Source organism: Ursus maritimus, unplaced genomic scaffold (assembly GCF_017311325.1).
Source record: "Ursus maritimus isolate PB19 unplaced genomic scaffold, ASM1731132v1 scaffold_26, whole genome shotgun sequence".
In the NCBI taxonomy this organism is placed as follows: Eukaryota; Metazoa; Chordata; class Mammalia; order Carnivora; family Ursidae; genus Ursus; species Ursus maritimus.
Window position 1 is genome coordinate 3,525,724 of NW_024425119.1, and position 27,241 is coordinate 3,552,964.

At 47.0% G+C, this 27,241-nt stretch overlaps 1 protein-coding gene across 1 annotated transcript in view; it reads left to right on the top strand.

Annotated features, from left to right (window-relative positions):
• The first annotated feature begins 3,866 nt into the window (after nucleotides 1–3,866).
• SLC6A13 (solute carrier family 6 member 13) overlaps nucleotides 3,867–27,241 on the top strand; it is a 36,110-nt gene continuing 12,735 nt past the window's right edge. The window contains exons 1-7 of the mRNA XM_008704846.2: nucleotides 3,867–4,244; nucleotides 6,773–6,979; nucleotides 18,434–18,568; nucleotides 21,262–21,402; nucleotides 24,897–24,981; nucleotides 25,652–25,784; nucleotides 26,686–26,820. Of these exons, the coding sequence (XP_008703068.2) occupies nucleotides 4,067–4,244; nucleotides 6,773–6,979; nucleotides 18,434–18,568; nucleotides 21,262–21,402; nucleotides 24,897–24,981; nucleotides 25,652–25,784; nucleotides 26,686–26,820 (1,014 nt within the window). The 5' untranslated portion in view covers nucleotides 3,867–4,066. The remainder of the gene's footprint in view (nucleotides 4,245–6,772; nucleotides 6,980–18,433; nucleotides 18,569–21,261; nucleotides 21,403–24,896; nucleotides 24,982–25,651; nucleotides 25,785–26,685; nucleotides 26,821–27,241) is intronic.

The window sequence follows — 27,241 nt, forward strand, 5'->3', positions numbered from 1 at the left end:
TTGGGCTTATAGAATTTAGACTATCCTCCCTGGAATCGAACAGCACAAGAGAAGAGTCTTTGGCGTTTTCAGTACACCTGTGGTCCCGGCGCTTTGCCCCACAGGGTCAAGTGCTTGGACGGCAGTAGTCAGGGAGCAAACCATCATCTTTGAAGAAAAACCCTTTTTATTTTAAATTAATTTTAGACTTAAGGAAATGTAAAAATAGTACAGTTTCCATATACCCCCAAAGCGAACATCTTAGCCAACCGTCGCACGACTGTCAGAACAGGAATATAACACCAGTGGAGCGCCATCAACCTAACGGCCTTCTTCGAATTTCCCAGCGTCCTGTCTAGGATCTGAGGTAGGGTCCCAGGGTACATGTGAGCCTTATTTCCCCTCAGTCTCCTGAGGCCTACAACAGTCCCTGTCTCCTTGTCTTTCACGACTGTGGCACTTCCGAAGAGCACTGGTCAGTTATTTTGTCCGGTGTCCCCCACCGTGGCTCTGTCTGATGTTTCCTCATGACTGAACTGCGTCCTTGGCAGAAGTGTGGTTGTGTTTTTCTTCATCCGTCATCTCCTGCGGTTTGTGACGTGGTAGTGATATGTCTTATTACTGGAGATGTTGGCCTTTCTGGTGGTTTCTGTCTGATGTCTCCACCATGAAGTTACTCTCTCTTTGTAGTTAATAAATATCTTGGGGGAGATGCTTTGAGACTATGTAAACTTCTCACTCACTAATTTTAGCAATCATCGGTGGATCTTGTCTCCAACAATTATTAGAGTGGTGTTTGTCTAATGGTGGGTTTCTATTTCTTGCTTTCCTTCTACTTTTATTAATTAGAATTGTACTGTACAGAAGAGATGTCCTCCCCCCCATTTATTTATTTAATTAATTAATTTATTTATTAGCATGGATTTGTGAATATATTTCATTCTTTGGGTTAAAATCCGGTACGATCCTTATTCATTTTGTTGCTCAAATTGTTCCAGTTTTAGTAAAACCTTAATTTGTTTAGTTTATTCCACTTGTTCCTTTCTTCCCATTCAGTGTGATATTTGAAGAGTGTGAAAAGGTCAAGAGGTTCCTCGCCCCTGTGGTTAAACAGAACTATGCCTATTAATTTTTTTAAAAGATTTTATTTATTTACTTGAGAGAGAGGGAGCAAGCAAGAGCATGAGCAGGGCAGAGGAGAGAAGGAGAGGGACAAGCAGACTCCCCGCTGAGCAGGGAGCCCACCATGGGACTCGACCCCAGGACCCTGGGATCATGACCTGAGCCGAAGGCAGACCCTTAACTGACTGAGCCACCCAGGTGCCACTTATGCCTATTAATTTAAAGATCTCCCGACACCTCCTTCACCAACCCATTCCAATGTTGAAACTGGTATTGCTCAGAAATATTCTTTCTGAAATGAATCATACTCCTTTGAAAATTTATTTGCCCTGTGCCACTCCTAGTAGAGAGAAAAAATTGCTAGGGGCATATATCATGGCATATTTGAAATATGCCCATGGTCAACTGGATAGAAGCCAAGACCTGCCAGGCTCGCTTTCTCCATGGTTCACTTTATTTCTGTTTGGGGAGCACACCCCCCCGTTATCCTAACAGTCTGGAGTGAGTCTTAAAATGAATGCAGCCTCTTGAGTGAGAACTCTTGAATACTAATTCTAGGGTTCCCTATTTCCAGGTTTCCTGATCCAGGAGGGCAAAGGATGCTGGCAACGTGACTTAGAAGCAAGGCTATTCCTGCCTGATTTGTGCTAACCTCCAGACAGGGCGTTGTGAGGAAGTGTCACCAACACTCATTTACCAGTGGTTCTCAAACGTTTTCAAACTTTGGCCGAGCTAAACAGGGCAAAAGACTTATAGCATCAGTTCCTACTTTATGGAGAAAATGAAATTGGGGATAACAAAGATTTGGAGAGGGATAAAATAGCAATCAAAACGATAATATGTAAGGGACACCTGGCTGGCTCAGTTGGTGGAACGTGCAGCTCTTGACCTCGGGGTTGTGAGTTCGAGCCCCATGTTGGGTGTACAGATTACTTACAAATAAAATCTTTAAAAAAAGCTAATATATAATAGGTTATGTAAAAACCATAGGATCAGCAAGAAAAACCAGACATTCCTTGGTACAAGAGCAGCAACTGTAAATGACTCTTAATCCAGTCTGAAGCAGCTCAGTCCGATCCTGACGATGCCCTGGTCACCGAGAGTCTTTCCTGGAAACTGGGAGCCCCAACTTTTGCACACAGAGGGCATAGGAGGGGCTATTGCCAAAGGCTCTAGGGTGTCCTAACTTAGAATACTATACATATATCTATCCGAGGCCTCAGCACACTCCAGTTATCTGGTCATTTTCAGTTCCAAATACTAGAGTTTCTAATGCTTAGCAGCTCACTTACTAGGTCATTAGTAAGTACCACGTGCTGGTAAGTAAACATAGAAGTTGATAGCATTGCATTTGAAAATGGACTTTTTTGTACGAGTTTGCAGCCTCTCTCAGAGAACACTTTTGGCCTCCTGTTTAACAGTTAAATAAGATGGAGGGATGGTTAGAAGGGGAGAGAAGGGGCAGCTGAAACATCTCTGCGAGGCTCCCTGGGCATTTTTTTTTTTAAGATTTATTTATCTATTTGAGAGAGAGAGAGAGAAACAGAGATAGCAATAGAGAGCAGGAGAAGGAAGGAGAGGGAGAGGCAGGCTCTCCCCTGAGCAGGGAGCCCGATGCGGGGCTGGATCAGGACCTGAGCCACAGGCAGCAGCTTAACCAACTGAGCCACCCAGGTGCCCCCAGGCCACATTATTTTTTATCCCATTCAGTCATCCACCCCCACCCTTGCCCCCACCCCCTGACTCCTTCTTACTGTCTGGCCTGAACCCAGCTTTGCTCAGGGGTCTCTCGATCTCATCGCCTTCAGGAAACCTTCCCGGCTCACTGTGAATGATTTCCTAAGGGCCAATACCAGCTACCATTCCAAGACTTGCTGTGTATTAGGCCCTTTACATATGCTCATTATCTCCTGAAACCTCACTCAGCCCTGCAAGGTAAGGAGTAGGCGCCCCTTTTTATAGATTTCTCGAAAACAAGGTTTTTGAGCAATGAGGCCACAAAGAGGAAAGCAACAGAGGTGGGACTCTGCCCTGGACCATCTGGCCTCGGCCCCCGGGGCGCATGCGGACCCAGTGTGCGCCCCAGCCGCTGGTCTGGGGCTCTGCCACCCCGCTCTGCTCCTGCCCGGACACGAAGTGCGCAGTGCCGAGGGCTGGACAGCGGCCGCCTCCTCTTCCCAGCCAGCTCCTCCGCCTAGGCTGAGTTTAGGGCTTTGCTTTATCTTAAAGCTTGGCACTTTCCTTTCCTTATTGGTTAAAAAAAATTATTTAAAAAAAATCAAAAGTAGCACATTATTTAACTATCCAAAAAATCTCAAAGCTTCAAAAACAGAAGTGAAAAATGTCCCTTATTTCATGTTTCATTTCCGGATGCTCTCCAGATTGAACTAGTATTAATTGTTTCATAAGCATGTTTTCAGACTTTTCCGTATGTATATAAATGTGTGTCTGTCAGGCGCCTGGGCGGCTCAGTCAGTTAAGCCTCTGACTCGGGCTCAGGTCATGGTCTCAGGGTCCTGGGATCAAGCCCCGCATTCGTCTCCCTGCTCAGAGGGGAGTCGTTTTCTCCCTCTCCCTCTGCCCCTCCCCCTCTGCTCATGCTCTCTCTCTCTCAAATAAATGAATAAAATATTTAAAAAATGTGTGTGTGTGTGTGTTGAGGTTTTTCGGACTTCTCAGATTTCTGTAATCTTTGTATCTTTATTCTTCTTTCTGACAAAAGTTTTCTTTTATTGAATTTTATGCATATAATTTTGCTAGTAAAACAAAAAGTAAAAAATAAAAAAATAGATAATATGGTACAACCTGCAAAAACAATGATTGTTTTTTTTTTCATTCCACTAATGTATTTTTTTTATTGAGGTATAGTTGACTCACAATATGACATTAGTTTCAGGTGCCTATACGTATCTTTATTCTTAGTCATGGTCCACACCAAGTCATAAACTGCAGAAGGAGAAGAGGAATGTTCGTGCAATCTACAGGGCACCCGACCAAAGGAACACCTATTCCTGATGGGAGTACAGGGGCGCCGGAGCTGGAGAAAGGGCGGAAGGCGGAATCCCTCTGGGGAGAGCTCTGGGGAAGACAGCCTGACGTGCCAGAGTGTGCTCACACTCCCCGGGCTGTGAAATCACTCGCGTGTGAGTCTTCGGCGCTCAGGGGAGGGAGAGTGGGGTGGGGAGGCAGGAGGCGGAATGTGGGCTGGGCCAAGTCTAGAATTACAAGTGCCAAAGAGGAGTTGGAGCCACACTTTAAATAGCCAGCCCCTTCCCCTTCCCCCTTAGATAGTTCTTCTCCCCCTGCCTGGACCTCTGGCAGCAAGCGCCCTAAGGTTGGTGACATTTTCTTCTCTCTCTCTCTTTTTCTTCTGTTTCTGAGTGTCAGACTCCGGGTTGGTAAGATCATAGGACTTACAACCAAAGGATTTTTGGATCCTCCTAGAAAATATGCCCTGCCACTTATGTGTGCACGTGCAAAGACTAGATGCTATATTCTGGGCTTTCTGAAGCTTCAGGAGCCGTGGGCTTGAGGGACCAGGTGAGTTAAAGGACGAGAACCCTCCATTGAGAGGAAAGAAAGGCTTTCTTCTCTGTGAGATGAGACCACGAACACTCTTCGGCAAGATTGAAAGAAAATAAAAATTTGAGTGCCTGTTATTTCTACTAAGTGCTTTACTTTATACACATCGCCTTGCTTAGTCCTTCTCACTTTTACAGATGCGTGAACGGAGGCCCAGAGTAGTTAATTCACTTCCCCAGAGCCAGACAGCGAGTGGTACAGTGCAGAGCCGAGCTCTGTGCCCGGCTTGTCGGACTGTGCAACTTCTGAGAAGGGTGCCCTAATGAGGCCAGGGACCCAGGAGAGGGCTGCTGCTTCTTCTAGGGCTCTGGAGGATGAAGGAGTGGAGGGAGAGGGCGTTCCACATAGGAAGGCACCCATTGGATGGTAAAGGGAGGCTCAGAACCAGCACAGGATGCTAGACAAGCTTCTCGAAAGGACTGAGGACCAGCTTCTTGGGACCAGCTGGTTGGGTTTCTCCTTCTTAGCTCACAATCTTTGGAGCCTATTCCCTAATTTATCAAATAAATAAAAGTCACTTTCTCTGTGACTTTTTGAATCACTGAGGTAGCCCGGCTGGGGAAGCAGAGCCATAGGGAAGTCTGGGCAGATGAGGCTCCCACCGAGAAAGTTCTGTTCACATGAATTTTTCTTGAGGTGTGTGAGAAAGTCCATCTGCCTGCTTCTCCAGGAAAGGGACCATTGTATAAAATCAGGAGGGAGTCATCGGATGATGCTTATTGAGACATGCTGATAAACCTGGGTAGGCAGGGTAATCGAGACATTTAATGGAAAGAGCAGGGACAGAGTGGGTTCAAGTCCCGCCTGTGCTGTTGACTCGCTGTAGGGGAGCAGACGTGTTACTTAACCTCTCTGAGCTGCAGCTTCCTTATTTGCAAAGCAGAACTAATACAGCGTACATTTCGGGGCGGTTGTGTGGATCAAAGGAAACAAATATATTTAAAGTGCTTGGTAGTAGTTGCTCACTAAAAGTGAGTCATATCCAATCTTATCTTCAATCCCAATAAAAGTCTAGAATAGCGCAGTGAAGCATTTGCAACAGTGGCTCTTTATCCATTTCATGTTCTCTTTTCTACCATAACAGATTCCTATGTGTGTTATCACCAGAAAAGAAAAAGAGCCTATAATTCATCTTTCTCTTATGTTGACTTTAGAGAGACATGGAAGGATAGCTGGAAAGATCAGCCCATCTCCTTCAGAATTCCAGGACCCACTGAGCCGCTCTCATTCCTTTGGAAAGATTTTGTAAAAACTTACTTTTGCTTTAATATTACAAAATAAATCATATTTTTTGATGAAAATATAGAAAATGGAAATAAGGAAAACATTCCTATAATCCAACCACAGAGAGAGAAAGGTTTTGGTAGCTATCCTAATCTTTCAATGCATACACTTTATAAAATCTTTTCCAAGTATAATCACATCCTCTATGCTATTTAATAACTTTTCGCTTCACATATTGTGAACACTTTCATTTCATTACCCTTTCTCCTGCAACACAACTTTTGATGACTGTATAGTAGTCCAGTGTATGTATGTGCCATAATTTATTAACCTACCTATCATTTTGGAACATTTATGTACTTTCTAATTTTTTGCTACTGTAAACAATGAACACCTTCATGCCAAATCTTTACTCACCGTCACAGGTATTTCGCTAGACTAAATTCCAGAGGCCTTGAGGATCCTTTCAACTGTCCCTGCATACAGAATCCAGACACTGAAGCGCATGCTGACACAGACAAAGCGAGTCGTAGGCTGGCAGGGAGAACTTAGACAACCCAGGGGCCATGTGAAGTCTTCCATATCCACAAGCCCCAACCCAAGAGGACCTGCCTAATGGAAGCCATGCCTGTACCTCGGTATCCATGCTTTCTTTCTGAGCAGGAAAGGAATATACATTCTCAGCAGCTGGTACTCCGCTTTTACCAATAAGAGATGCTAAGGAGGACCTGGGTCTGTGGGCAGGGGGGTAGGAATCTACTTTTTTCCACTGCACTCATTCCCTTGGGAATTTGCTGGAGAAGGAAGGGGAAGGTTTTCCTCCCAACGATCTCAGCAGTAACAGAGCCCTCTGCTTGTTTCCCAGGTGGGATGGATAGCAGGGTCTCGAGCACAACCAGTAATGGAGAGACAAAGCCAGCGTACCCAGTCATGGAAAAGGCGAAGGAAGATGGCACCCTGGAACGGGGACACTGGAACAACAAGATGGAGTTTGTGCTGTCAGTGGCCGGGGAGATCATTGGCCTCGGCAACGTCTGGAGGTTTCCCTATCTGTGCTACAAAAATGGGGGAGGTGAGAGCCACTGCGCCACCCCACCTATCCCTGGAAGGAGGATGTCTCCAGCTCCTGCACTACTGCCCCTATGGGGAGTCCCATGGGTGCATAGACATGCTGGAGTTAGAAAGACCCTTACAGGTCAGGAAGGACACTGCAGGAGACTGAGACCTAGACAGATTACATGACTTCCCCGGGGTTTTTTCTATACTGGTATGGCAGCCTAGGAATATGAATATAGGTTTGGAACCAGATGGATCAGAGTTTGAACTCTGGCTCTGCTACTTAATCTCTGTGTAATCTTGGGCAAGTCATTTAAGCCCCTCAGAGCCTGAACTGCTCTTCCTGTAAATTAAGATAGTACCTGCCTTTCAAGTTGTTGTGAGGATTAGAGGTAATGTGTGTAAAGTGCTTAATAAATGGCAGCTATGTTGAAGATGATGTTGATACTGAACTGTCCTATGGTTGTGAGATTCCTTAGTCTGTGTCTTCCCCTACACTAGTGGCATCATGACATTCCCTAAGGCAGTCATTACCCAACCCCTCCCAGTGTCATAACCTTTGATACTAACGGCTCTCCCTTAAAAATTCCCCACTGCAAGTTTGTCTGTATGTGGTATTAACTCCAACTCTTTCCTAGCTCTTTTTTGGCTTCTCATTACCCTCACCCCATTCCAGCCCGCTGGGGGTAGCTCCCACAGCAGTGGTGGTAATTTCCCAACCAGTAACTCACTCTCAGGGAATCCCAGACCTCCATGGGAGAGCTCGGAGGGATATCTCAGGTCCTGAAGCGTTCTGGGTGAGTCGTAGTTAGGAAGGTTGCCTTGTTGGTGGATAAAGCTGACAGGTGTTGGGGCTCCCCAGATGTGGCTTGGAAGTGAGGCTGCAGTCTGGGCTGGGGGAAGGGGAAATGCAGAGTTAGGTCACATGCGGAAATGCAGAGGGCAGTGGTTATTTTGTGGGCCACAAGGATTAGAGGGTACCCTAATGCAACACCTACCATTTTTCAGGGGAGTAGGAGCCTCCAAATGCGTGGAGCTCCATCTACCAGTGGTTTTGGACAGTGGAGATGGGAGGGCTGGGTTGGGGGGTACAGAGACGCTCTGAACCCCTTGAGTCCTATTCTCAGGATTGTGGCAACCGGAGGACTGGCCTTGGAGTTGGAAGTTAACTTGTATGTTTCTAGAGAGGAGGGGACGGGCTGATATGTCCTTTCTCCCCGGGGATTTCTGGCCAGCAGCCTGAAATCACAGGACTTTGTTCCGTGTGCTCTGTGAGGGAAGGAAGGAGGTCTTTCCACTTGGAACCTAGCGTTGGACACTCCACCTGCCTCCCTTCAGTGAACCGGGTGGAGGCACGAGGCTGGTTCAGGGCGGAGGAGGAGTCTGGGGGCTCAGCTGGGCTTGGGACTCTATCTGGAGCCTAGTAACCAGCTTAGCTCCTCACATGGCAGGAAGATTAGGAGGCGAGCAGCTTTCCCCAAGCCTCTCTGGAATTGGGTAAAGGTTGGCCTGGGAATTAGCAGGAGTGGCACGAAGAGGTGGGAGGGAGTGATTTCTAGTGATTTCTGGCGCAAAACCACTGGGCCGAACAAGGGGAAGCGAAGGGAGCTGTGACCAGGAGCAGTGGGGGGTGTGGGCTCGCCCCGCTGAGGGGAGCTTGTCTGGCAGTGTTTGGATCTGAGCTCTGCCTCAGGGCTCTGGTAAGTTTGTGCAGGCCCGGAAGTGTGTGACTGTCTCGGGTGGAAATGCAGGCCCAGGAGGAGCATCAGGGGCCCTTGGTTCTTGCCATGGGCTTGTGAGGGAAAGGGGTGGGTGTGACGGCGTGTGGCCGCTTCCTCCCTGGAGAGAGCCTGCCTTCCAGCATCCTGATTCTGACCAAGAGAGGAGAGACATTTTCAGGGGTCCTGGATCCAGTCAAACTCCGTTTGATCCCTCACACAGCCACCCACAGTCTCTTCCCTTGATCAAAGCAGGGCCTTAGGACTCCTCTTTTCCTTGATGGATGACAGCAGCTGGAGGGAAGTGTTCTGAGGGGCTTTGGAGCTAGAGACTGATGCCCAGGTTTGCTCTGAAGGGCATGAGTCATCCAGGGCCACCGAGGGAATTAATGGAAAGCCTCCTTTGCCAAGGTAAGGGGGACTCACCGAGGGTATGTGCGGTCATGAGAGGGACCTAGACAGGCCTGGTTTTTGGTGCCCCAGCAGTTTAACCTTCCTGTCATCACTCAACTCCCCTCGCCTTCCCGGGAAAGCAAGCTCCTACAGAGAATGGGGCCCACACTTCCTCTTCTCACCTTGTCTGGCAAGGAACAGACTGATGCCTCTTTCTGGCAGGACACTTTGCCCCCCGTATGAGGCAGGAAGATGAGGAGAATGGAGACCACTTACATTGATTTGACCCTTTTTCCTCCTGGTTTAGTGATTTTATTTAAACCCATGATTCTCCAGCTGGGACTTGGACTTCCAGGGGATGAGAGGAGTGTTTTAAGCAAGTTCTGGAAAAGGATGCTGGGGTACTCTGGGGTGTACCGTGCTCACGTAATGGACCCCATCAGCCTACTTCTGGGCCTCTTCTACCTCTTCCCAGCCTTAAACAGCCACTTTTGTGCTTGGGGCAGAGTGGAAGGATAAGCTAGGCACTTTATTATCATCCATATTTGTTCAGTGGTGAGGTCAGGGGTGAAAAAGTCCCCAAACATAATTTTAGTTCCAAACATAACATACAGATGATGTCTTCTTTGATTCCCTCCAGCTTTAACATTTGGTAGATCCCAATTTGAAGTGAGTTCCTGAGCAGAGAAAGGGCTGAGGCAAGAATATGATAGAAAAGCAGGTCAACAGTGAAACACTATATAGTCAAAAACCTGAGGAAGTGATATAAAGAAGCCCATTTCAGATCAAAAGCTTTTCAGGGGGATGGGTGCGAGCGAGACCTACCTCGATCACCTCCTCGGTGAGCACCCTCCCTGCTGTCCAAAACCTGTGCCAGCCCACCCCTCAATGGCTTTCTGGAGTCTCCAATCTCAGCCAGTTGCCCCAGCACGTAGCCCACCAAACCCTGACCCTGACTGTGTCATTCAACAGCAATTACTGGCTACACGCCTTTGCCCAGAATTCTCCTAAGTTGTTGGGATCCATGTATGCACAGAACAGAACAACTCCCCGTCCTTGTGGGGCTTACGTTCTAGAGGAGGAAGACAGACAATACACGGTCAGCATACTAAGTAGGAAAACTATATAGTATATCAGAAGTTAAGGAGGGCTCTGGAAAAAGACCAAGGAGAGCTGGGTAAAGGAGATCAGGAGTGTGTGTGTAGGGTGGGGACTGAGAACATTTGAACCAAAGTTTGCCAGAAGTGAGAGAGTTGGCGTGTGGATATTGAGGGTGAAAGTGCCCCAAGCAGAGGACACAGAAGATTTAAGAGCCATAAAGCAAGAGGCTGACCGGCTTGTTTGAGGAGTTGCGAGGAGGGGAGTAGATAGAAGCTGAGGTCAGAGAAGTAAACAGGACGGAGGCGGCAGATCACCGAGGTCCTTGTCAGTTATTGTGAGACTTTGTGACATGGGAGACAAGGCAGGGTTTTGAGTGGGAGTGGCATGATCTTGCATTTTATTTATTTATTTTTAAGATTTTGTTTATTTATTTATTTGAGAAAGAGAGCACCAGAGAGAGCAGAGAACACAAGCAGGGAGGGACGGGGAAGGAGAGGGTCAGAGCGAAAGGGAGAAGCAGGCCAGGGAGCCTGACTTGGGGCTCGATCCCAGGACCCCAGAATCATGACCTGAGCCGAAGGCAGACACTTAACCAACTGAGCCACCCAGGCACCTCTATGCTCTTACATTTTAAAATAATCTCTTTGGCTGCTGTTGAGAACTGAGTGTACAGGAGTCAGGCAGAAGCAGACCAGTTACAAGGCTGAAAACGCTAGAATCATCCTTGATCCCCTCCCCCCCAACTGTTGGCTCTATCTAAATACCCAGATTCTGGGTGCTTCTGAACATGAGCCTTCAGCTGAGCTCTCTGCACTCTGGCTGCTGACAGACTGAGTTCTCAACACCCAGAACGCCTGGGACTAGAGACTACCCCCCATGACATATGCAGAATCTGACACTTCTTGTCACCTCCACTGCTACTGCCTGGTCCCAGCAGGCCAAGGGCTGCAGCCTGAGCACTGTGGAGGAGGGATGTGCCCTCTACTGCGATGTGGAAGGCCACGAGAGGAGCAGGTGTTAAGAAGAAAATAAGGAGTTGCGTTTTGGGAACACTGACTTGACGTATCTGTTAGATATCCAAGGGGAGCTGTCCACTAGGCAGTAAAACACAGGAGTCTGGAGTCTGTGAGAGAAAGGTGGATGGGAGATATAAATGTGAGGGCGATTAGCACTTTCATGGTGAGAAGAGACAACAAGGAGTGGAGGAAGGGGAGGGACCAGCAGGGGACAGAGAAGGGAAACCAAATGCAGAAGGATGACAACCAGGACAGTGAAGTGCTTTGGGAGGCAAGGAAAGCAATGAGGTCAGGGAGGCCAGAGGGACAATGGCATCAGATCCTGCAGATAGGTTAAGAAAGATATGGAGGAGAATGGAGTGGGGGCCGTTGGTGACCTTGTAGGAGCAGTTACAGCAGGAAGCCAGGGCAAAGACTTCTTGCAGTGGGTTCAAGATAATGGGGGCAGAGAAGAATTGGAAATAGGAAATATGGGTTATTTGGGCAAAACTCAGGAGTGGGCAGAGTACACGTCTGCTGTGTTCTCTGTCCGGGCTAGGAAGAAGCCAGTATGACTGCTGCATAGTAATGACAGTGCCCTGTAGTGGGGAGGGGTCTCCTGCTGGCCAAGTGGCTGAAGATGCTGCACATTTGAACTGTTTCTCAAGCTCTCCACCCTCAGCTCCCTGGAGGGAAAAGCAAACATGACCTTCCACTGGGGCCTGTCCCCTAAAGCTCTAGCCATGGGGATGAGAAGTCTCTGGATAACCCAAAAGGCATGATACTGGAGGAAGGTGGTAGGAGAGGGTTTGGGTAGTAGGGGTCAACTCTGCCAGGAGGGAATTTAAATTACTTGCCCACCAATCTGAGCCCAGATGAAAACAGATCATCTGTCAACCATTTTATACTTAATTTCTTTTTTTAAAAAAGATTTTATAGATTTAGGTATTTATTTTTTTTAAAGATTTTATTTATTTATTTGACAGAGAGAGAGACAGCCAGTGAGAGAGGGAACACAGGCAGGGGGAGTGGGAGAGGAAGATGCAGGCTTCCAGCAGAGGACCCTGATGTGGGGCTCGATCCCAGGACCCTGGGATCACACCCTGGGCCGAAGGCAGACGCTTAACGACTGAGCCACCCAGGCGCCCCTAGGTATTTGTTTTTAAGATTTCATTTTTAAGTAGTCTCTACACCCAACGTGGGGCGTGAACTCATGACCCCGAGATCAAGAGTCACATGCTCCTTTGACTGAGCTACCAGGTGCCCCATAGTTATTTTCTAAGTCTAGGTTGCTGAAAACCAGGGGAAGAGTTGCTCATGCGAGGAATTGTTGGGTTTTGCTAGTCATAGAACACCAGCTGGAGGTCACCGTGTGAGAGGACAGGTACTTCCTTTTTCTTTATCCTCCTCCAAGCTCTCCTCCCTTCTGATCTTCAGTCCCCAGACACCCAGATCCTTCATGGGGCTTCAGCTGGGGTCTCTCCAGCTCCCTGGACCCTGGCTGCTGGCAGACTGAGTTGGAATGTCTGGAGACTCCACATGAGGCTACAACAGAATGCCCCACAGCTGGATCTCTAGGAATAGGGATCTTAGAGCAGCAGGCTGTGGGGGGAGGGCAGACCTACACCATAGGAACAGAGGCCACAGGGACACCAAAGCAAAGAGGATTAAATAGTACCCGGCCACGGGGACAACTGATCACCTTGATGCTGCTTGTTAGTATAACTAACAAAGAGAAACAAGAAGCACTTTTTCTGCATATAAGAATCGTGATTTTAGTGGTGAGTGTATGATGATTTGTTACCATTGTTAGTTACTGACTCAACCTCCGGTGGTGGTCAGATTAGTGTTGATTCCAGCATCTTAACGACTCATATATGCTCACCGCTGGGTTGCTCGTGTGGAGCCTCATTAGTTTAGGCTTTAAAATACTAGCTGGGACATTATAGATGACACCACAGAATGGGCTCCTTTTGAGAAGGGTGGCCTGCACAATCATTCCTTTCTAGGTTGGGCATGTGGTCTCTCCCATCTCATGGGGAAACCTTCCAGGACACTTCAGAATTTGGGGAAGGAGACTAACCCGCCGGAATGGGGGAGCAGGTAACTGACCTCCATCCTCCATCTCTAGGACTAGCTCCATCTTTTAATCGTTGGTGACCAGGGCTTGGGCGGGGAAAGAGGCAGAGTGCCCCATAGCACCCCCAAGTCTGCACCTGGGTCCCTCTGGGGCCCATCACTCCCCTGACCCCTTCCCCTTATGGGCCAGTGGCTCAGCTTTTTGAATGTGGACCTTGCCCCTTGTGGCCAGCTGTCCATGTGCTCAAAGAGGCAGAGGACGAGGGGAGCAGGGCTGACCACAGAACTGACTACAGTTAAACATTGGCTCGGTTTTTTGGGAAAGAGCAGGTAGCATAAAGATGGGGAGGAGGGGCTCGAGCTGGGCTGAAAATTGTCTTTCTCTCTGTCTTTCTCTCTCTGTTCTCCTTCTTTTTCTGCCATATTTTCCACTCTGAGCAGTAACTGTTCATATCGGCTACTGAGTTCTCTCTTCCTGAATTTTCCCTTCCTGCTCAACAAGTCTTGGATTGATTTATGGACATATTAGGCTGAGATGTTTATGATCTTTAGTTCTTTGCCCTTGTGGTAAACAGGTGCTTTCCTCAGCGTGACTTACGGATGTGTCGACTACAAGCCAGAGAGTGGGAAGGTGAAGAACCGCAGAATGCTATTCCCCATTAATTTCCTTTTAAACAGTTTTATAAAGATATAACCGATTTACAAAAAATGTACATACTTAAAGTGTACAATTTGATAAGTTTTGACATGTACAGACCCATGAAACTGTTGCCAATCAAAATAATGGACATATTCATGACTCCCCCAAGTCTCCTCCTGTCCCCTTCTCCCACCTGTTACTTTTGCCACCCTGTCCCAGTGCAGCCACGGACCTGTTTTTTAAAAAAGATGTCTTTCCAGTTTTATTGAGATATTATTGACATAGCATATGTTAAGGTGTACAGCATGATGATTTGATACATGTGTCTCTGTGAAATGATTGCACAATGATGTTATTCGATGCTTCCATTCCCTCACATAATTATCTTTTCTTGGTGATAACACTTAAGATCTATTCTCTTAATAACTTTCAAGTATACAATACGGTATTGTTCACTGCAGGCACCGTGCCGTGTACATTAGATTGCCAGACCTTATTCATTTAATAGCTGCAAGTTTATCTCCTCATTTCCCCCATCCCTGAGCCTCTGGCAACTACTGTTCTACCCTTTAATTCCACAAATTGGGCTTTCTTATCTTTATTTTTTAACAGTTTGTTTGTTTGTTTTAGTAATCTCCTCACCCAACGTGGAGCTTGAACTCACAACTCTGAGATCAGGAATCACATGCTCTTCAGACTGAGCCAGCCAGGTGCCCCCAAATTTGGCTTTTTGAGGGTCTGCATATAAGTGAGAACATACAGAATTTGCCGGAGTACTGAGCTCATGGTGGCTGAGGCCTCTGGTGCTCTGAGCTGTGGTCACTGGTCTGGGGCTGGGACATGAGCAAAGGGATCATGGATGACAACAAAGCTGGGCTGTCAGGTCCAGAAGGGACCTGCATCACTACTCTACTCCTCACTTTGCTAATGAGAAATATAGAGAAAGGACACTTCCTTAGGGTCCCCAGGAAGTTAGAGGCCAAAGCCAGAGGAGAGCCAGGGTCTCCTGCCCTTGAACATACTGTGTTTCTTATTCTCTCTCTGAAAATATAATGTCCTCAAGGTCCATCCATGTTATCTCAAAGGGCAGGATTACCTTCTTTTCATGTCTTGATATTTAAAGTGTATTTCTTTCAAGCAACATATAGCTGAGTCTTGCTAGTTTTTGTTTTGAAGCCACTCTGACAATCTCTGCCTTTTATGCAGGATATTTAGACTATTTGCATTTAAAGCAATTATCCAGTTAAGTTTATACACTTGAGTTTAAATCAGTTCTCTTACTATTTGTTTTCTACTTGTCCTATCAGTTCTTTGTTCTCCTTTTCCTATCTTTCTGCTTTCTTTTGAATTAACTGGATATTTTTTATTATTTCATTGTTGGCTTTCTTCCTTTCATGGCTTATTAGCCACAAGTCTCTGTTATGTTAGTTGAGTATTCGTTTTATTTTATTTTATTTGTTTAAAAGATTTTATTTATTTATTTGTCAGAGAGAGAGAGAGAGAGGGAGAGAGAGAAAGCACAAGCAGGGGGAGGGGCAGATGCAGAGGGAGAAGCAGGCTCCCTGCTGAGCAGGGAACACTATGCAGGACTCTATCCCAGGACTCTGGGATCGTGACCTGGGCCGAAGGCAGATGCTTAACCAGCTGAGCCAGCCAGGCGTCCCTGAATGATTGTTTTAGGTTTTGTAGCATGTATCTTTCATTTATCACAGTTCACCTTCACGTGACCACTTTACATATAAGAACCTTGCAATAATACATTTCCACCTCTCTCCTCTCGACTTCGGTGCTCTTGTTGTTACACATTCTACTTTTTCATATGTTATAAACTCCACCTCATATTGTGCAACCAGTCAGTTACCTTTCAAAGAGATTTGGGTGATAAGAAAAAATTCTTAGATGTTTACCTATGTATGTAGTTGCCGTTTCTAACATTCTTTGTTCCTTTGTGTAGAATCGTTTTCTCTCTGGCATCATCGTTCCCCCTGCCTGAAGGTCTTTCTTTAACCTTTATTATACTGCAGATCTTCTAGTGATGGATTCTTTCAGGTTTTGCTTGTCTTAAGAGGCATTACTTCACTTTAATTTTTTGAACAATATTTTTATTGGAATTCTAGCTAACAGTTTCTTTATTCCTTCAGTAATTTAACTAATGTGCTTATTGCTGTCTTCTTGTTTGCATTGTTTCCAATGAGAAATTTGATATTATCCTATCTCTGTTCCTCTATACATATTTGATATTAATCCTATCTCTGTTCCTCTTCTCTGATTGCCTTTATTTTTATTTTTTTTAAAGATTTTATTTATTTATTTGTCAGGGAGAGAGCACAAGCAAGAGGAGCAGCAAGCAGAGGGAGAAGCGGGCTTCCGCTGAGTGGGGAGCCCGATGTGGGACTCGACCCCAGGACCCTGGGATCATGACCTGAGCGGAAGGCAGATGCTTAACTGCCTGAGCCACCCAGGTGTCCCTCTCAGGTTGCTTTTAAAATTTCCTCTTAAAAATGCTTAATCACTGGTTTAAATAATTTGATTATGATGTGCCTTGTTATAGTGTTTTTATATTTCTTATCTTGGGACTCATAGAGCTTCTTGGATATGTGGATTTATAGTTTTCATCAAATTTGGAAAAATTTCACCCATTATTTCTTCAAATTTTTTTCTGACCCCCCCTCTCCATCTTTTATCTCCTTCAGGGACTCCACTTACTAGTATAAGACTATTTGAAATTGTCCCATAGCTCACTGACACCTTTTTTTTTTTTAAACCTCTTTTCTCTGTTTTATTTTGGATAGTTTCTACTCTGTGGTTCAAGTTCACTACTCTCTTCTTCTGCTGTTAATCTGCCACTAATCCCATCCAATGTACTTTTCATCTCACACATTGTGTTTTTATCTCTAATTTTCTTTTTTTTTTTAAGTAGGCTCCACACCCAATGTGGGGCTGCAACTCACAACCCTGAGATTGAGAGTCACATGCTCTGCTGGCTGAGCCCGCCAGGTGCCCCTGTGGTTTTCATCTCTAGACATTTGACTTGGGTGTTTTCAGTATCTTTCACGTCTCTGTCTAACATTTCGAATATATTGAACACAATTATAACAATCATTTTAGCGTCCATATCTGCTTATTCTAACATTAGTGTAAGCTATGGGCTGGGTTCAATCGATTGATTTATTTACTCATTATGAGTAATATTTTTCTGCTTTGTTTTCCTGGTAATTTTTTAAAAAATTTTTATTTATTTACTTATTTGAGAGAGTGAGAGAGAGCGAGTAGGGGCAGGAGCAGAGGGAGAGGGACAAGCAGACTCCAAGCTGAGTGTGGAGCCCAACATGGGGCTCAATCCCACGACCCTGAGATCATGACCTGAGCCAAAATCAAACGTTAGATGTTCAACCGACTGAGCCACCCAGCCACCCCTTTCCTGGTAATTTTTTATTGGACCCCAGACTTGGTGATTTTTGTTTGATTGGTTGCTGAATACTATTATATTTCTATAAATATTCTTGAGCTTTGCTTGGAACCAGTGAAGTTATTTGATACTTTTCGGTTTTGCTTCTAGGATTTGTTAGAACCAAAGCTGTGCTCAATCGAGGGCTAATTATCCCCTATTTCTGAGGAAATGCCTTCTCTTTCCAATGCCCTGTGAATTCTGGGACTATCCAGTCTGACTGGTGGGAGCCAACACTTTTCCCAGTCCTGTGTGAGCACCATTACTTTCCATCTTTTTGAACGATTCCTTCCCTTACCCTGGGTAGTTTCCTCAGACGTATGTGCTTATTTTTGTTTGGACCGGCACCCAGTTGAAAGCTAGAAGTGGACTCCCTGCAGATGTTGGGAGCTCCCTCTCTGTGCATTCTCTCTTCTCTGGTGCTCTGTGAACTCCTCTGTCATTCTCTCTTCTCTGGTGCTCTGTGAACTCCTCTGTCATTCTCTCTTCTCTGGTGCTCTGTGAACTCCTCTGTCATTCTCTCTTCTCTGGTGCTCTGTGAACTCCTCTGTATACCTTGGCAACAGATAGAGCTCCGCAGTGGAGAAAACGTCAGCGTTTCTAGCATCAGTATGCTTGTCTCAGCAGAAAGCTGAGCAGAAAGGATTGTGAAAACTGAAGCAGAAAGGATTACTGAAGGGAAATCTGATTTTAGTCTGCTAAAAGTCTCCATGTAGCATTAAAAACAGTCATTTCCTTGGAAAAGAATTATAGTCTGTGGGCTATGTTAATGTTCCTGGATGTGCATTATTCAATGAGCTCCTTGCTGTTGCCACAGTTATGTATAATTGAGGTAATAATTGATGTTCGATGGGGAGCAAACCTTGGTAGGTATAGATTGAAACTTTCAGAGTGAAAGAAAGGGCTGGTTAGGTAACTTGGTGACCCTTGATCTGTGCTATGGTTCCAGATATCTGGAGAGATGTCCCCCACAGTTTTGCATGTCCCACACCCCTGGGGATTCTGACTGGCAGTGTGGGGTGGTAATGGGAGGAGATGAATGTGGACTATGAGGAGGCTAGTGCCAGGTAATGGAAAGCCTTTTTCCCACCCACAGGTGCCTTTTTCATCCCCTACCTCATCTTCCTCTTTACCTGTGGCATTCCTGTCTTCCTCTTGGAGACAGCGCTGGGCCAGTACACTAGCCAGGGAGGCGTCACAGCCTGGAGGAAGATTTGCCCCATCTTTGAGGGTGAGTAGCTTTGTGCCTGATTCCAGGATATCTGCATACATGGTTACAAACCTTATTTGGGATGACCGGGTGGCTTAGTACAGAGCTGATTGACACATAAGACTCTGTGTCTTTATGTTAAACCCTCCGCTTGTGGGCCCAATGCTGCCCTAATCACCCAATCTATCAGAGAATAGAGAAGATGGGGATGAGGATGGGAAAAAAGCTTCAGATTAAATAAGTAGAGGGCAAAGCTATTTTAGCTGTGTATTTTACGAATGTATAACAATGGTTTTGCATTTTTCAAAACATTAATTGCAAGACATTTAAAAAGAATTTTAAATGACAAAAAATATTAGTAATAATTCTACTGTTTTGACACAATAACTATTTAAACTTTAGGGTGTTTTATTTCAGTATTTCTATATAGCATTTTCTTTAAGCTTCTATTTTGAAATAACTATATATTCATAGAAAGTTGTAAAACTGGTACAGAGAGGTCACATGTACCTTCACCCAGTTTTCCCCAATGGTAACATCTTACTTAACTATAAAAAAAATCATAACCTGGAAATTGATATTGGTACTATCCACAGATCTTATTCAGATTTCCCCAGTTTTCCATGCACTCATTTGTGTGTATGTGTGTGCGTATAATTGTTATTTTGTCACGTGTCACCATCACCACAATCAATATACAGACTATCCCATTATCACAAAGATCTTTGTCATGCTACTCCTTTGTACTCACACCTGCCTCTCCCTGCCGCACCCCTGGCCCCTGGCAACCACTAATTTGTTCTCTATCTCTTTAATTCTATCATTTTGAGAATGTTATATAAATGGAATTGTATAGTCTATATACCCTTTTGAGATTAGCTTTTTTAGTCAACACAACGCCCTTGAGATCCATCCAGGTTCTTAAATAAAGAGTTCATTCTTCTTTATTGCTGAGTCGGATTCCATGGTATGGATAGACCACAGTTCATTTAACCATCACCTGCTGAAGAACATTGTGTTGTTTCCAGTTTTGGGGATTCATTTCACTCATTCTTTCTCTCTGTATAGAGCTTACATATCTATTAATCTGGGATATACACAGTTTATGTCCCCACTTTCAGTTAGTGTTATTTTCCATTTTCTTTCTTTCTTCTTTCTTTCTTTCTTTCTTTCTTTCTTTCTTTCTTACTTTCTTTTTTTTTTTTGAGACAGAAGGCGGGGGAGGAGGAGAGGGAGAGAGACACTGTGAAGCAGACTCCACGCCCAGCGCAGAACCTGATGACTCAGGGCTCCATCTCATGACCCTGAGGCCATGACCTGAGCCAAAATCAAGAGTGGGCACGCTTAACTGACTGAGCCACCCAGGCACCCTTATTTTCCATTTTCTACACAACAATAATTTAATGATTACATAAACTTCAATTGAATGAATATATCATAATTTACTTAACAGTTCTCTGCTTTGGGCTTTTTGCTTATTTCAATTACTTATAAAATTGTTATATTCTGCTGTTATGTGTATTTCTTGAGATAGCTTTGCCCTTCTTTTTTGGGAATTATTTCTTTGGGATAAATTTCCAGAATTAGGATCACTGGATCAAATGGATAATCAAGTTGATGCCTCTTGATCTGGCTTCATAAACTGTCTTATGCAAGTATTATAGTGACTTGCCATGTCATTATATTTGAGTAAGCATCTTTCCCCCATATCTTTCACAGCTCTGGGTATTTGAGGTTCCCAAACTTGTCTGCACATTGGAGTCACCTGGGGATCTTCAAAATATCCTGAGGCCTGTGCCCCACCCCCCGGGGATTGTGATTTAATTGGTCTCAGGTCTGTCTTTGAAATTTTGAAAATATTGCCAGGTAATTCTAATACGTGGACAAATTTGGAAACACTGAGTTACATCACCTGTAAAAATTTCACTATGGCTGTCTATGCAGAAAGGTACCTCACCGGGGCGCCTGGGTGGCGCAGTCGTTAAGTGTCTGCCTTCGGCTCAGGGCGTGATCCCAGTGTTATGGGATCGAGCCCCACATCAGGCTCCTCCGCTGGGAGCCTGCTTCTTCCTCTCCCACTCCCCCTGCTGTGTTCCCTCTCTCGCTGGCTGTCTATCTCTGTCAAATAAACAAATAAAATCTTAAAAAAAAAAAAAAAAAAGAAAGGTACCTCACCATTGTTTCCTTCTGCGCCCCTGCAATTATTAAGAAGGCTGTAGTTGTCTTTTCTCCTACGTGAATTGTCTATCCCTGCTCCTTTTTTTTTCTTTTAAGTAGGCTCTACACCCAGCTTGGGGCTTGAACTCACAACCCTGAGATCAAGAGTTGCATGCTCTATGGACTGAGCTAGCCAGGCTCCCCTGTTCTTGCTCTTAACGTGTATTTTTATATTTCAGAAATACATTAGCTTAATTCCAGGGAACATTAACTATTGGGATCTTTGAGTTCGTCTTATACATTTAAAAAATAACTTTAAATCAGTGAGTTTTCAAAACCGATCAAGATGGAAGGACACGGGAAGCCAGGGTCGAGTGCAACGAAAGACAGGGAGAAAAGGCCCTCCTCACCTGCCAGGGAGGGAGATGAGAGAGCTGGGAGCCTGGGCCCAGCACTGTCGTAGGGCTCTGAGAGTGGAGCGCAACCCCTGCCTAAGCTGGGCTGGGGGGCGTGTGAGAGCGCCGTCCCGAGCCCAATTCTGCGGTTTTCCGCTGCAGGCATCGGCTACGCGTCCCAGATGATTGTCGTCCTCCTGAACATCTACTACGTCGTCGTCCTGGCCTGGGCCCTCTTCTACCTGTTCAGCAGCTTCACCGTCGACCTTCCCTGGGGAAGCTGCCACCACGAGTGGAACACAGGTGAGGCCATCCCTGGAGAGTCCGCTTCCTCCTGCTGCGCTGCCGTGTTAACCAGGACTGGCATTATCCGTATACCCCGGCGCCACATCCCCAGCCTTCACTTGGGACGTACTAGAAATCCGCCAGGTAGGTCACGGAAATCTCGGATCAAAGATCAGCATGAGAACTCACCAGCATCACAGGCAAAATGTCACAGACTTAAAAAAAATTGTCCACTGTACTCAATTAAAAACAACTAATGTATTCAGTTCATAGATTATGAATTCACATATTAGGCAAATCGACCTGGTTTCTTTTTATGTAGTTTAGCCACTTATTTATTTCAATTTGCTGTCTGATCACTTTGGGGTATGTATGTGTCGTTTGTCCGTTATCTTTGTCGCTCACATCTTCTTTCTGATACTATCTTAGGTCTTTCTATCTCACAGTGCATCCCGATTTAATCGGGGAAGAAGCTGTTTTGTGTGTCATTATAATTTATAAGAACACTTGATGTCTCCTGTGCTTGTAAGACTGCATGTGACTCTCCTACAAGACGGCAGGAGCCACCCGTGGCCATAGGACTACTGAGGATTTGGTTGAAAGTAACGAAAGTTGAAAATCCCTAGGGTAGTGCTGTCCAAGAGAGCTTCCTGCGATGTGGCGAACGTTCTCTGGCTCTCCAACATGGCAGCTGCCAGCTACGGGCGGCTGTTGAGTGCTTGAAATGTGCCCCGCGAATGTGAGGACCTGAGTTTTTAAGTTTTTGTTGAATTCTAAGTAATTTGAAGGTAGCCACATGGGGCTGGAGGCTACCCTAGGCACAGCACAGGTGGGGAGCTGTCCTATCTGGACCAGCTCGCGCTCACTGCCCAGATATCCCTCGGTGCCCGTCAGTGAGCCCTACCTGTGCCTTGATTCCTTTCTCTGTTTTGTTCTGTTTTGATTAGGTGAGGTAGTCAGTCCGGAGCTGGAGTTTGAGTCCTTTAGTTGCCAAGGAGGCACATGTTGCAATGTTCCGCAGGGCCCCGCTGGCCCTCGGAACTTTGAGCCCTTTCCAGGCGTTCTGTTGCTGATCCCTGCCACCTTCATTCCACCAGTTCGCACATGAAGGGTCCGATCTTGGAGGCTCCTCCCCCGGCACCCCAAGGGTCCTTAGGTTCTTCTTAAACGTGCCCGGTAGTGCCTGCCCTGAGCCCGGACTCCGCTGCGGCCCTTCCCTTACTTTCTGGCTGTTGGTCAGCAAGGTCTGGAGGGCCAAAAAGGCATCTGTATCTGTGTCTCCTTTGTGCCCCTAGCACAGTGCTGGCTACACCATAAGCACAAAACCATATTTTGTTGGATGAGTCCAGTCTTAAAAATCAGTTTTATTCCAGTGTTTTCTTTATTATGTTTTTTTCTTCTTTCTTTCTTCCCTCCACCATTCTTTCCTCCCTCCCTCATTTGTTCTATTTACACTGAAATCACCCTTGACGACCAGCTTGTCAGATGCTGATTCGATCCAGATCTTAGGGGAGTTCCTTTTGTAGAAATGTTGCAGATTTTTGGTGGCCTAGGGCTTTTGCTTCAGGGCATTGTTAGGCCTTCAAACCTTGGGGTTGACTGGGGGATCTCTGAGACAATCTCCAGCCTTTTGCTTCTTGACATTTTTGACATTTCTCCTAGTGAGCCGGGTTTTACTCAGAGCCTAGCATCTTTTGTAGTAGAGGACATCCCATCCTGTCAAGATGAAACAACGCTTTTCTGGGTGAGCCAAGGCTTCAAGGAAAGAGAGAGGGTTTAGTGGAAAGAATGCTCGATGGGCATTCATTCAACAGATACTTATGGAGCTCCTACCCTGTGCCAGGCTCTGTTCTAAGCGCTGGGGTTATGATAAGGCACACAAAGATCCTTGCCCTCGGGGCGCCTGGGTGGCTTAGTCTGCCTTCAGCTCAGGGCGTGATCCCGGCGTTCTGGGACCGAGCCCCACATCAGGCTCCTCCACTGGGAGCCTGCTTCTCCCTCTCCCACTCCCCCTGCTTGTGTTCCCTCTCTCGCTGGCTGTCTCTCTCTCTGTCAAATAAATAAATAAAATCTTTTAAAAAAAAACAAAGATCCCTGCCCTCATGGGGTTTTGTTCTAGTGGAGAGACACAGACCATAACCAAAATAAATGCCTAATACATATTATGTTAGAAGAAGTGCTAGAGAGAAACTTAAAACAGGAAGCAGGGACTGGGAGTTTTAAGGGTGAGAATTATCATTTTCAACTGAGTCATCAGGGAAGGCCTTACTGAGATGACACAGGAGTCATGTTCTGAAGGAGGGGGTGGGGAGTCAGCCACTGAGATTCATGGACAGACCCCAGGTACAAGGAGCAACCAGTGCAAAGGCCCTGAGGTGGCCTTGTGCCTATAACATTCAGGAAACAGCCAGGGTGTGTCTGGAGCAGGTGTGACTGGAGCAGGTGAGTGGGGGAGCCCCAGGGATGAGGTCAGACGTGATGGGCGTAGATTGAAAAGGGCCTTGGAGGCAATTATAGAGGTTATGGCTTCTTTCTCTGTGTGGGGTGGGAAGCTCATCAGAGAGTGTTAAACTGAGATGTGACATAGAGTGACTTAAATTTTAACAAAATCATTCCGGCTGCTGTGTGGAGATTGCACAAGGGAGGCAGGAGTAGAAACTGGAGGCCAGTGAAGGAGCCACGAAACGGTGGGGACCTGCACCAGGGTGCTGGTAGTGGCCATAATGAGAGAGGTCCGACTATAGGTGTTTTGAAGGTAAGACATACAAATTGCTCAGCTGGATTCTAGCCCTCACTTAGTCATTTATGAGCTGTGACAGGAAGATTCACTTTCTTCATGTGTACAATGGGGAAAACACTATCTGGCTTAATATTTTCTAGGATTATTATACTAAACACAATATACAAAGAATGTGAGCCCCCGTTGTGAAACGCCAAGGTCACTTACAGGTACTTAAAAGCCTCTACTTCCTGGGCACCTCACACTCGGGTTTCATTTAGTCCCTCGTCGGTGTCACAACTGGATATCACTACGTGCATTCTGGAATCGAGGGAAGCGAAGTCAGAGGGCCACACGGCAAATAAGCAGAGGGTCAGGATTCGAGCCAGAGCTTTCTGACCTCGTATCTGAGCTCTTGGCCACTCGGCTGCATGTCTTCCCTAGAAAGCATTTTTATGATCCCTCTGAGATTGTGCCTTCATACGAGGCAGTGACCTAGAAATGGTTGCGTGCTTTGAAGCAGTCGGCGCGCAGAGCGTCCTTCCTGCTATCTGATCGTGCTTGAGTACGAGTGACATCTAGAAGCCCACACGTAAGATCGTGTGGGAGAAGGTGAGGTAGGCTCGTTGAGGGTATTTCGTATTCGAGGAGGTTTTGTATGGACAACTTCAGCAGCCCGCTTCCTTCCAGATCCCTTACTTCCCGTTGCCCTATGATTTCACACCCCTGTCTCTGGCCATGCCAAATAGTGAATGATCTTTCTCTTGCTTCCTTCCCTGGGACCCACGGGTAGACTACTGCGTGGAGTTCCAGAGGACCAATGGCTCCCTGAATGTGACCTCTGAGAATGCCACCTCTCCTGTCATCGAGTTCTGGGAGTAAGTGAGGCCCTCTCCCCATCCCAGCGTGGGCTGTGTGTTTGAAGGAAGGGCACAGGGATGGGCTCGTGTGGTGCTGACCCTCAGTGGACAGCAAGAGAAGAATTTCTCTTTCCTTCTTTGGTGGCCCCCATCACCTAAATGGCTTTTTTTTTCTTGTTGGGCTTGTGTTTGTGGTTAATGCAGAACTGGTTTCGAAGATGAGAATTTTGCAGCTCTCCTCAGGCTGCACCCTCCTTCCCTCCCCGCACCCCCATGTTAGATGGCGCACACGCATGTGTGCGGACACTCCTACCTCCCTCCGCCCCGAAGCTGTGAGGGCGCCACCTCCTAGCTCCCCTCCCTCGTGTCCGTGTTCACCTAGGACATGATTCCTAATATCAACACATCCTGAAACACTGGTTGAGAAGATATGTGTCTGCACTTCCCTCTCTAGGTTAAATTGGTACTCAGCCTCCCAGAGCACACTTACCTGGAAACAGTTTATATTTGTCTCCCTTGCTATCTGTCCCCATCTCTGGGCAAAGGAGAGCCTCGTGGGACTGAGCGAAAAGGGCCGACAAGCCTTTGGACAAGAGCCTGGAGGCATGGCTCCACTGCCTGAGACACATGGGCCACAAAACTGAGGCTGGGGACAAAAGTGGAGCCCGGCTCAACCTTCTTTCCCCAGGAGGCGGGTCCTGAAGATCTCTGATGGCATCCATGACCTGGGGGCCCTGCGCTGGGAGCTGGCCTTATGCCTCCTGCTCGCCTGGGTCATCTGCTACTTCTGCATCTGGAAGGGGGTCAAGTCCACGGGCAAGGTCTGTGTTGGAGAGCTCCTGGCCCCTCTCGTCCCAGGACTCCCTGCCCTCCCTGGGGGCCTGGTCACCCAGGAACGCCCTGAGCTGTAACCTGGTCAGGAACGGGAGGGAATGAGCCCATCAAGATTGTATGTGGCTCCCTTCCTTGATTCTGTGCCTCTCCTTGCTTCGTTCCTGTGCACTCTGGTATGTGGGGAAGTGGAAAGGAAAGGAAGGAGAGAGAAAGGCAGGAAGGACACTTCCAAGGATGTGATCTTGCAGTATACCACACATGGGGCACATTCAAACTGAACACATGTCGTGGCTCCCTAGCTTATCCACCAGTTCTCTGGAAAAGGAATCCCACTGAGACTATTCATCTCGAAATGATCCGCAACCACCCTGAGAACTTGGGGGACTCTCTGCCATAGAGTGTACGAGGTGTTAGAGGGCATTCTGAGTTCTCCTGGACTCTTGCCCTGGAGGCCTCTGACAAGGCTTCCTTCCTAATCTGGCTACCCGGCTGTGCTAAGCTTGTAAGCTCTGTGAGGACAGGGATCATGTGTTAGAGAGAGCTTTTCGTACCCGACAGCCCTTTGCCATAATTCTAAGCACACTTGTTGGGAGCATGCCTGAGTTCATTCAGTCACTTAACAAATATTTGCCGGGTATGTGTGTGGGGGGGTAGGGGGTGCATTAAGCGGGAGGGAGAGAGGGATAGGGGAGGTTGTGGCTTAAGGCAGAGGGCAGATGGAGCCTGAACAGCTGCAGGGGTGAGAGGGAGGGGGCAGAGAGAAACTCTCTTGACCTCCTCTGTGTGTGTGTGGAGGGGGGAGCTCCCGCCTCCTGCTCTGCGGCTGGGTCTCGGGGCCCCTCCTTCCAAACTCACAGGTTCCTTGTCTTTTGTCTGCCCTCTGGCCAGGTGGTGTACTTCACAGCCACATTCCCTTACCTCATGCTGGTGGTCCTGTTAATTCGAGGGGTGACGCTGCCCGGGGCAGCCCAAGGAATTCAGTTTTACCTGTACCCCAACCTCACGCGCCTGTGGGATCCCCAGGTAAGAAGCCACAGACAGGGGCCATTCTGCGGCTCTGGAGGCTTGTTCCCTGCTCCTGGCCCAAACCCTGTTGTGTCCATGGTGGCGTCCGGGGTCTCCAGCCATGTGTCAGCCGCTGTGTGTGGTCCCCCGCTTGGTTCACACTGGCTGGGGAGCCCAGGCACGGTTCTCAGGGGTTGTGGATCCGTCCCTTGCAGGCCTGGTCCCCACCACCATCTTCCCCGTCCCCCTTTCCCATTTTTCCTCTGGGTGATCTCGTCTGGCTTCCTTACCCCTCCACCAGCCCCTCTGGCTCCCTCCCTCTGCCCACGTGCCCCCTCCCAAGGCCCAGCGCCCCAGCCCCTCCCAGTGCCAGCTGGGCTGGTGTCGAGTTTCCCGTCAGTTGTCAAGAGTCCCCCCCCCCCCCCCCCCCCCCCCCCCC